Here is an 11,101-nt window from a genome sequence, read left to right as displayed (position 1 = left end):
CCCCCCCCCCCCGTGTTCCGGTCAGTGCTGAGACTACGCCCCCGGGGCCGGATCCCCTCAGCCTGTGGTCCCCCATGGGGGCCCGGAGCCTCACTGCCCACACAGGCGGTCAGAGCCACACCGAAGCATTAGCCATCCAAGTCCCACCAGGGTGGTGGCAGCACATCCCCAACCTCATCCCAGGATGTGGAGGTCATCCCCACCATCCCCTGCTCCGCAGTCTGACATGCCTCCCACTGCACTACTAGCTCCTCAGGGGGGTGCGCGAACATCCCCCACCCACCGTGGGTGAGGCCTGGGCACGGGGATCTGGTGGACACCCTGCAGCCCCCCTCCCCCCGAACACCTCCAGCACAGCTGAGGCCAGAGCCGACGCCAGGTGTGGCACATCCCACGTGGCTGTGAACGTGGCCATCCCGGTGCCGAGGCAGAAAAGGCCCCCTGGCTGCACCACTGGGGCGAAGATGCCCCGCCCCCTCTTCTAGAGCTGCGCCGTGTGCTGTGGCATTAAAGGCTCTGATGTGTCCCGTGGCAAATAGATCATTCTCGTAATGGTTCCCCAAACATACCGGAGCACGGAGAACGTGCTCACACCTAATGCCTGCTGTCTCTTTAGGAAATGCGGGCCCACACCCCTCTGCTCAGAGGGCCTCCAGGGGACCACGCCCACAGCTGGGGCCCACCATCCTGAACTTGTCCCTCCTCCTGCCATGCGGCAGGCGCTGAACCCCTCAGGATCGTGTTTCTCAACCATCTTCCCCGGACCGAGCCCCAGAGTGGGCATCAGTCACACGGGAAGGGGTCTGAGGCCACTGCTGTTCTCCAGGAACCCTCAAGCTGACACAAGTGACCTCCACTGCCCGGGGCTGTATCACGAGCAACTGTCACAGCGCCTGCCCCTCACACAAATAAATTAAGTCTTCGTTGAATAACAGACGAGGTGATAAATGCTTGACAGGTGTCACCATCTCATTGCAATCAGGCTGATACAGTCCAACACTGGGAAGTTCCCTCGACCCAGTATTATCAAGCAATTGGTTAAAATGGTCTGGCCTCAGGTGTGGATGGGGCTCATGGATCTCTATTATAAGAAGTTTCCCGACGGGGTTCCCGAGCCCCAGGTAAGCAGCAGGCACCCTCCGCCACACAGCTTCGAGCTGACGCAGGGAGTGGACCTGGCTCCCAGAGGTCAGCAGCCCAACCTCGAGCACCTGCCACACGACAGAGGCTCTGCCACAAGCCTTTCTTACAGGATCTCTCTGAAACAGACTATGACCTTGGAAGGTCAGCACCCCACTTTACAGATGAGAAAACCAAGACCCAGGGGTTAAGGTCGCCCAGTGCATCACTGCAGAGCAAAACTCGAATGCAGGTCTGCGTGATTCCAAGTCCTTAGGACACTGGCTTGGCACCCTGCGGCCTGCAGTAATGTGTGCCATGCTCAACCCGCCCCTCCCCTGCCACGGGCCTGGCAACTGGTCTCATTCCCATTCTACAGGCAAGAAAACCACGGTAAAGACTCACAGCACCTGGCGTCTGGGCTTCACCCAGGCACGCTCCTGGTCCTCCACCCCGGAAACACTCGGTAAAGCATTTCAGTGGAAGGTGGGGACACTGGGGTCCACACTCCCCAGCACAGAGCACAAACAAGGGCTGGTCCCCTCGAACAAAGAGCCCTGGGCCTCACGCAGAGGAAAGACCCCCTGGAGAAGAAGTCCAAGGTGACCTTCAAATCACTGCGTCTTGACCAGGATGGATTCTGTCCCCCTGGGGCCAGTCAACAATGACGGGAGACATTGTTGCTTGTCACAGCTGGGCAGGGGGAGGGCTAGAGGAGTATCTTCTAGGTGGAAGCCAGTGTTGCTGCTGAGTGTCCGACCACGCGGACAGCCCCGGCACAGGGTCATCTGGCCCCAAATGCCAGAGTGCAGGGGTTGGGAGATCCTGCTTGAGACCTTCGCTACTGCATGTGTGCCCACAGACCAGCAGCGAGGGCATCCCCTGGGAGCCTGTCTAAAGCACAGACGCTCAGGCCCCGCTGCAGACCTGCTGCATCGGAATCTGCACCTTCCCGTGGTCCATGCAGGGGACCTGGGTGCAGGGGACAGGGAGAAATGTGGGTCAAGGGCAAATCAAGGGCGAGGCACAGGGACAGCTGGTCCAGCTTATCATCAGGATACTATCTCTTCCTGCTCTGCAGGACCTGCTTCTGAGGTTTAAAGAGGGAATGCGTGGGCTGGAGGGGATGCAGGACACTGTCCCTTCAAGCCCAGCCCCCCGATACCCCACGGGTGCCGGAGGAAGGTCGGGGAGATGGCAGCATGCGGGCGGCAAGCATCGGCACTGGCTGCCTGAAGCCCAGTAATGTCTCCTCTCCAATACCCACCCTCAAATTCCGGGGCTGCAGTCTGGCCCCTCCGTTTGGGAGGATTGGGGGAAGTCCACCCTGCCGGAAGAGCCCGACTCCCAACAAAGCCCTTCGCTTCAAGCTCAGCTTTGGGCTGGCTTCGTGGCAGGGGATGCTGGCGAGAGCCGGGGGGCCCAGCATGCTCTGGGTTCTGGACCCCAGTGACCCCAGTTCCTGGAAAGCAACCTAGAGAGTCAGCCAGCACTTCAAACCCGCCACACTGTCTCAGTCCCGCCCCGTCCTTGGGACAAAACATCATGTCCCAGGCCACACAACTGGATCCCCAAAGTCTCAGCTGCGAAGACCCACAGCTCCACGCTGTGCTGGCCCCTAGCACAGTGCATCTCCAGCTGGCCAACCCCGGGGACGGCCAGGGGGACCCTGGGAGCAAAGGGTGCTCACTCATGGCTCTGGTGCAGAGCCAGGCGGCAGATGGGCTCAACTTGGTGCAGACACTGTGCCCCCCAAATAGATTTCCAGCTTTTCTTGAAAAACTTACAAGATTGGGCAATACTGAATGCAATTCTTGCAGGAAAACGATGGTGCAGGTGAACGGGCACTCTCCCCCATGCCCCAGACGCCGACGAGCCATGTCCTCCCTACTCTGTCACCGTCTCTCCCCACTGCAACCCCCTTTCCTCCTGCAGGTGCCTGGCCTGACCGCCACTACAGACCATAGCTCCTCCACTGCGGGGGGTGGATGTGCCCCCCTCCCCGGGGCGTCTGGAAACATGTGGGGACAGCTCTGACTGTCACAGGAGAATGTCATGTGTAGAGACCCAACTTACTGCCTGGCCTCCGACGGCAAACAGACAGCCCCCACGACAAAGCAGCGTCCCGTCCCAAGTGCGGATAGTGGCGAGGTGGGAAGCCACCGTCAGCACCCCATGTGGGCACCCTGAGACAGCACGGCCCCGGGACGTCCATCTGAGGGGCTGGCCGGCGGGACGCAGCCTCCAGCCTCCGCCCCTGGCTCCACACCGCTACTCACTTGGAGAGTTTCAGCTCAATCTGCTGCCGGATTTCCTGCCTCTCCTCGTCAGTCCTCCTGGGGAAAATATTCCTGTCTTCCAGCTCCTGCTTGCTGGGCCGGTTCCGCAGCTTTACCGCCAAGAGCTCCTTCTTGCATTTCCTGGGCAGTGTTCCTGAGTGCCACCAAAGAGGGGGCGGAGGGGACAAGACAACAGGTATTAGTCAAACGCTGGCTTGTTGCCCCAGCCGCCCAGCTGTTGGAAGAAGGCGTCGGCATCAGGGCAATGGGGGCACGTCTGTCAGCCTGGGGTTCCTTCCAGCGGCAATGAGGGCAGCACAGGGACAAAGTGATGTCACCACCCATGGGCCACACGTTCCATGGCTGGGTGATCAATCACAGTCCAGGCCTCCAGGGACAGTCCTGGTCGACACCTGCTGCCCCGGGTCATTATTCATGGCACCCGGTTTTTCTCCTGCGTGTGGACCATGACTTAAAGTTACTTTCTGCCTGGCAGCCCCCCTCCCATCCCCCTTCTCCACATGTTCCACACTCCCCGCTGACACTACCCTCTGGCCACGCGGGTCTTCCTTCTGTCTCTGGAACATCCCACCTCAGGGCCTGTGCAGCCGCTCTGTCCTCCGCCTGCCACCTAGCTCTGCCGGACCGTCCACGGCTGGCCCCACAGCCAGCCTTCAACCTTCCTGAAGAGGCCCAACAGGGCTCCAATCACATCATGCCATTAATCCCCCCACCCCATGTCTGATCTCTTCCCGCTGGTTACTTTACTCCACCTCCTGCTCGAGACTAAGTTCAAGGGCATCTGCCCTCCCCGGGCCCCAGATCCGTGCTGACGCAGCAGGTCCCCAGTGAATATTGTTGCGTGAGGGAAGGGGGGCGCTGACTCAGGATCTCCAGGTGGAGACTGATCTTTATTTCCACACATGTCTAGGATCAGCTGAGTAAAATCGGGGTGCAAATACGATCTTGAGAATGGAACATCTAAATTAAGAGAAGTGGGGTTTGGCGGCGTTCACAGGCAGAGAAAGATCATTCATTAGCGGGCTGGGAAACGGAGGTGTTCTGGTTCATTGAGCTTTCTGAATGAGACTCCCCACCTGCCCTGGGTGCGTGGTTTCGTAGCTCTAATGAGACACGGATTTCAATCCTGGGGCTCAAACCATCTTCCAACGTGGACACTCCCGTAGGTGGAGGCAAACGTTATTTCTCAAGAAAAATGGCGCCCAACGACAGCAGCGTCCAGTGTCAAAGATGGGAACAACGCAAGAAATGAGTCGAATAACGTGAGGGTTCAACAGAAGTTTGGGATAAAGACAGACACAAAATCGGGGCTCAGCTGAGGCTTGGGTTTCTAATATGAGCTTGTTTGCTGTGTGTTTTACAGAGACAGAGAAAAATAATGGCTCAAGTCATTTCAGCAAGGGCTCCAGCCTGAATTTGTTTTAACAGCTTTGTAAATGACCAGAGCCCCGTATTTGTAGGATCATAAAGAGCCTGAAGGAGTCACATGCGTTTTCACTTCGTCTTTACTGCACGTTCTGGGGGAAATCGGAAGCTGTGGTGGCATTCATGAGTTAAGGGAGTCTTGAAGGTCTCAGGACAAATCCTACGTGAATGCCAAGGGTCTAACACATGGCGAGAAGGGATTGCCATTTTCGGAGAACCAGAAAGTGCTCGACCACGAAAGACCCTGAATGCAGTCTAATCTTTTTAGCTTTTGATAAAACAAAAGTCTTTTAAGCCCATTGCAAATGTCTTGGGTTTCTTATTACAAACTTTAATCGTATGCATTCTTCACTGAGTAAAAGATTCCTTCATCAGAGATTTCCAGATGTAAATGAGAATTCGCTCCGAGGGAACCAGCGGTGCTCCCGGGCACAGCCCGCGTGCACAGTAGGGCCACCGCAAACACTTATGGGATCACTTCAGGTCTTCTCCAGAGTGTCAGGAGGTTACTAGGTTTTGTTACTGAAAAGCCAAAAAAGGAAATTTCCAGACAAATAGCTTAAAATGAGGCTTTTCATGGGGCACCTGGGTGGCTCAGTCATTAAGCGTCTGCCTTTGGCTCAGGGCGTGATCTTGGCGTTCTGGGATCAAGCCCCGCATCAGGCTCCTCCACCGAGAGCCTGCTTCTTCCTCTCCCCCTGCCTGTGTTCCCTCTCTCGCTGCCTGTCTCTTTCTCTGTCAAAATAAATAAATAAAATCTTTTTTTTAAAAATGAGGCTTTTCATAAATTTGGCCGGCAGGTGCACCCAACCGTCAGCAGCACCGTGACTGAGCACGTGTCCCAGAGCGCACGCGCTGACTCGGAGCAGGAGGTGAGGCTGGGAAACAGCGGCCATGAGACCTTTCTGTCCAGGTGTGGGGAGTGAGCCAGCTTCCCTCCCCAGGTGCCCCCGGACACGCTTGTGTTCTGACCCGGAAATCCCACCTCTGGGAGTCTGCCTCCCAAAACAAGGGGGACAAGCACATAAAAGGCCATAAAAAGGTGTCCATCCAGCACCATTGATGAAAGCAAGAAATTATACACAACCGAAAAACCCAAGACAACACTTGTCAGATTACGGCCCATCGTACCACTGGGCCGGGGCAAGCCCATCGAACACGGGGGTGTGCACGTTACTAAGAGCCAAAAAGACATTCACGGGATGCTTATAACGTTTAGTTACAGCAGCTTGTACAAAAGTAAGTATGTCATCTATAGAAATATATTTGTGTCTGTGTAGGTGTCTAATTTTGCAAGTATGTATGATATTATACGTTGGCATAGAAATATCAGGAATTGATCAATTTATGTACTAATTTTGCTTTCTGTATATTTTTTATCCCAAACATAGTTCTCTGATATGAAAATAGATAATTATTTAAAAAGAAAGCACACTGTTGAGTGACATCGGCGAAGATGGTGGAAAATTCTCTCCGTAAAAGCAACCTGACAACTGTCAAAAATGGTCAGGATCCACTTTTTTGGAACGCTCTAATTAACTGGACGGCAGCAGCAACACAGGGAATGTTAATCCAAGGGAAAGAGGCTGAGTGTCTGTAAGAGAGTGTAACTCTGTCCAGCACCAGGCCCCTCTTCCTCCAGCCCTGCGGTAGCCTTCAACTTCGAGAGTTCGCATCCTCGGTGAAGACCAGCCGCCCGGCAGTCACGGCAGGGCGCAGCCAGGCCTGGTTCCCCTCTGACCCGTTGCGGGCTCCCCAGAAGTCCCCACATGCAAGGCTGGCCGCCCCGGATCTGATCGGAGCTCACCCAGCCCAAAATGTCTTTCTCTGGATCCATTTGTTGAAAACCCTATTGTCTTTCCAAGGCGAAGACTCTCATGGAACTTCAGACCAGTCCTGCTCACTATCCTATGAAGTTCTGTATTGGCAAAAGCCAATTAAAAAAAAAAAAAAAAAAAAAAAAAACCAACGTATAGGCCAAAAAAATTAAGTAAATTAAAAGCAAAAGCCTGGTGTTGCCACATCAGCCCAATGTCAGCACATGCTGGGGGCACCCTTCCAATGCACAGCTGACAGGCAGGGAGCGAAAGGTAGGGTGGGCGATGTTGCCGCCTCTCGCCAGGAACCGGAGTGGCCCCAATAGCCACCGAGCGCTCAGAACCAGGCTCCAGCTCAGCCAGCAGGAGGCAGCCTTGCATGGCCAGCGAGTGTGGAACCCCCAACAACCCCCCAGGCCCCTGTCCCGTCAGCTCCCATTACCCACCCCAGCGGAGCAAAGGGTGCTCTTGGAGAACTTCAGGCCGTCAGTCACCCCCTTCGTTTGTGAAAGGCTCCCTTCCTTTCCCCACAAGCCCCACATCGGTCTGGTGTCCTGCCTCAACAGTCACACCTCAGTCTCCTTCGCTGGTTCCTTGTCATCTCCCCAGCTCTACAACATGTTGGGGTTCCCCAGGACTCAATCCTCAAAGCCCTCGGTCCACACCTGCTTCCCACATGACCTCTGTCCCATGAGACACTCCAGCCCAACTGCTAACGGCAGGGACTTCCCCAGGTCGCCACACCTTCTCTCCTGCAGTCCAGACTTGCTTACCCACTTCCATCAGGACATCCCCACCCGGGTCCCTATCAGGCATTTCAAATTAGCACGTCCACAACCGAGCACCTGCGCTCCCAGTAAAGCACAGACAGGCTGAGTGACGTTCGCGGATCTGTTCAGGGCAGCCGGGCACCTGCTAGCCACGTCTGCTCCACACCCGGCCCCGAAGTGAGGGCCATGTGCCTGCTGAGCCTCTCGGTGAGGGAGGGAAAGGGGCGAACAAGCAGCTGTCATGACCAGAAGCACAGGACGAGTGCCTTCTGTGTGTGCGAGCTCAACCACATCTCCGAACTACCTGTCTGCCTGCCTCTCTCCCCAGCTGTGGTCACTGCATGAGCCGGAGACATTTTCACTCACAGAGAAAAACAAATCTGCCAGGCTCGTCCATGGAGAGAACTGTTCCTTGTTCAAGGTATCCCATACACAAACTCGAAGTGCCTGCTGACTTACGTAGCACCGGGCAGAACAAGCCAAAGAGGCAGGGGGCATGAGGTGGAGATCAGGAAAGGCTTCCTGGGGGAGGCGGCATCTGAGCTGGGACCTGAAAGCTGGGGCCCCACACCCCAGGACATGCAGTCCCAGAAGCTAGCTTCACTCCATAGCAAGAATGTGCTGAGGAGATCTGCCTCAGGCCCCGAAGTAAAGTGATGTGCGGACTTCCGCTTCTGGCTAAAACGGATAATGGGAACTGGCTTTTCTGCCCCAAAAGAAAGCAAAACAAAGTCCAGCTACACGAAACAATGGCAAAGATGCTGGAAAGCACAGTGATCCTGGTGGGACGCGAACCAAAGGGAGCCCTACGGAGGCCCCGTCTCTGGGACCCCAGGTCTCTGGGCTGGGGACCTGGGGCAGGAGCCGGGAGGAGCCTGCCACACGGCCTGAGTTGAGAAGGTGAAGGGGGGAGACCAAGGCCCCCCGAGTCTGCAGCGTGGAACTGGGGGCCAGGGGGTCGCCCAGACGCAGAAGTGAAGATCTGGACTTTACCAGAGGCTGGATTTAAACCTAAGTAAGAATTGCACTCAGTGTGAATAGTGTGAACACCCTCCTTAAAGGCAGAAAGTCCCATAATGGATAACAAAGCAGGACCAAACTGGATGCTGCCTACAGAACACACATTTTGACGCGAAGACTTAGACGGGAAGTCCCAGGGGAGCGATGCAGCGCTCTAAGCCCGGTCTCAGGAAGGCTGAAGGGGCACGTGAATGGCAGACGCGGTTGGTTTCCCAGCCGAGAACCTGATCCGGGATAAAGGGATGAACTGATAAAGGGGCAACTTCATCAGGAGGATAAAACGGTGCAAAGTTCTTGTGAACCTGGCATAAAGCAAACCTGACAGAGCAGAAAGGATAAATCTAAAGATAGAGTGGAAGGTCTCAAGACCCCTGCAAGTAATTTTAAGAACAAGCAGGGGCGCCTGGGCGTCTGCCTTTGGCTCAGGGCGTGATCCCAGCGTTCTGGGATCGAGCCCCACATCGGGCTCCTCTGCTGGGAGCCTGCCTCTTCCTCTCCCACTCCCCCTGCTTGGGTTCCCTCTCTCGCTGGCTGTCTCTGTCAACTAAATAAATAAAATCTTAAAAAAAAAAAAAAAGAACAAGCAGATGAAGTGTGCAAGGATGTGGAAGAATGCAAGGATGTGTGCAAGGACGTGGAAGTGTGCGTGGATTTGGAAGTGTGCACGGTTGTGGAAGCGTGCACGGATGTGTGCAAGGATGTGGAAGTGTGTGAGAATGTGTGCAAGGATGTGCCAGACAGGGACACCACCATCAAGCCGCTGGATCTGACTGGCGTTTATAAAGCCCCCACACAGGAGAACGCATGGTCTTCTCAAGCGCACGTGCGGCGGTCGCCATGACAACCACAGGCTGGGGTATAGTCCAGTCTTGATCAATTTCAAAGCACTCCAGCCCTATAAAACGTGCTGTCCGATCGGAGGGAAATGAAACTGGGCACTGGTTACAAAAAGATCTCCAGAAAAGTACCCAAATCTTTGGAAAATACATAAAACAAAAAACCCACACAACTTTGGAATAACCCACAGTTCCAAGAAGAAATCAAAAGGGAAATTAGAAAATATTTTGAAGTAAATAAAAACGCAACATATCAAAATGGTGTTGGGGGAGATTTTACAGCATTAAATGCCTATCTTAGAAAAGAAGAAAGCCTTCAAACCAGTGACCTCAGATTCCATCTTAAGCAACTGCAGAAAGAAGAGCAAATTAAACCCAAGGAAGTAGAAGGAATCATACAGGTCAGAGCAGAAACCAGTGAAACCGAAAACAGAAACATAATGAAAAAAAAAAAAAAAAAAACAACTAAAACCAAAAGCTGGTTCTTTGAGAAGAGCAATAAAATTGATAAAACCTAGAAAAAGGGAGGGAGAGGGAGGGGGAGAAATTATCAACATGGGGAAGTAAGACAGGTGAGCTCTCCAACTGATTCTATGCAAACTACCGAGGCTTGCTCAAGAAGAAATATAAAACCAGAATAGACCTTTACCTATTAAAGAACTCGAATTTGGAATTAAAAACCTTCCCCCATAGACAACAAAACCTTTACAGGCCCAGGTAGCTGCACTGATGACGAAGCATGTAGTAAATAACGCCAGTTCCATACAATTATTTCAGAAAGTTCAAAGAAGGGTGAGCACTTTAAAGTCCATACTACAAAGCTAGCATGGAGTGATGTTAAAACCAGAAAAGATACTCAAATCAAAAAGATTTAAAGACTGCCACACCTCACGAACATGGATATAAAATTATAAACTATTTTAGCAAATCACATCCGAGAACTTATAAAAATGGTAATACACCACGACCAACTGGGGGGCAAGGGGGCTGAGTATTTGAAAGGCAATCCATGTAATTCACCAAATCACCAAACTGAAAGAGAAACCATAGGGTTATCTCCGGAGACCACCCTGCCCCTATGGGGAGCTGGCCCGGTCGGAGCTGGAAGGAGCCCAAGTTCCCCCGCCCACACCAGTGAAGGCACGAGAGGGTAAAGAGGCTCAAGGAGACCAGAGCTGGCCCAGGTCACAGCTGAGCATAGAGCCCACGGCTGCCTTCTGGCTCCTTCCGGCTCCTTCCAGCTCCAACAAGTAAACAAGGACGTTCACTTGCTCAGCTACAAAAACAACACGTCCTCGTAGCAGACAGCTTAGGCTTAAAGCAGTATTAGGAGGGGAAATATCCCCTTTCCTGCCCACTCTCACTTCCAGAAGAAACCTCTACTGTGTTTTAGATTTATTTCCAGACCTACTTCTGTGCAATTAGCAACTTACTCCCACGTCACTCTATGTTTTAGGAACGCGGATCACACCATACAGGGCACCCTGCGTACATGGTCCCGCTCACACATCTGGCTCCAGCTCCAGATCAGGCTGAATCAGCCCAGCTCCTGCCCTTTGAGGGCCACCAATGATCCCAGAGTGTGACGGTCACATAGCCCGTTGCTTGCTGAGCCAGACCCCCGGGGGGGGGGGGGACACCCAGGTGTTCATTTTTGCTCTTTCTCCAAAACTGGAGGTACAATCCTCCCTCCTGTCCTCCCAGCCCCGTCCCTGGAGCCAGAGCGGGGCTGGTTTTCGCTCATGACAGGTGCTCCTTTCCCAACTCTGCCCCGCTTCGCTGGCCTCCTGGGAAAGAGGGGGAAATGTAGATGG

At 54.0% G+C, this 11,101-nt stretch overlaps 1 protein-coding gene across 1 annotated transcript in view; it reads right to left on the bottom strand.

Moving 5' to 3' along the window:
• The window catches only part of PHACTR3 (phosphatase and actin regulator 3), a 213,083-nt gene that overhangs the window by 34,831 nt on the left and 167,151 nt on the right, over positions 1 to 11,101 (bottom strand). Inside the window, exon 8 of the mRNA XM_040638539.1 lies at positions 3,399 to 3,552. Within this exon, the coding sequence (XP_040494473.1) occupies positions 3,399 to 3,552 (154 nt within the window). The remainder of the gene's footprint in view (positions 1 to 3,398; positions 3,553 to 11,101) is intronic.

This window comes from Ursus maritimus, unplaced genomic scaffold (assembly GCF_017311325.1).
Source record: "Ursus maritimus isolate PB19 unplaced genomic scaffold, ASM1731132v1 scaffold_22, whole genome shotgun sequence".
Classification (NCBI taxonomy): domain Eukaryota; kingdom Metazoa; phylum Chordata; class Mammalia; order Carnivora; family Ursidae; genus Ursus; species Ursus maritimus.
The sequence above is the reverse complement of the archived record's forward strand: the minus strand, read 5'-3'. Positions and strand labels throughout refer to the sequence as shown.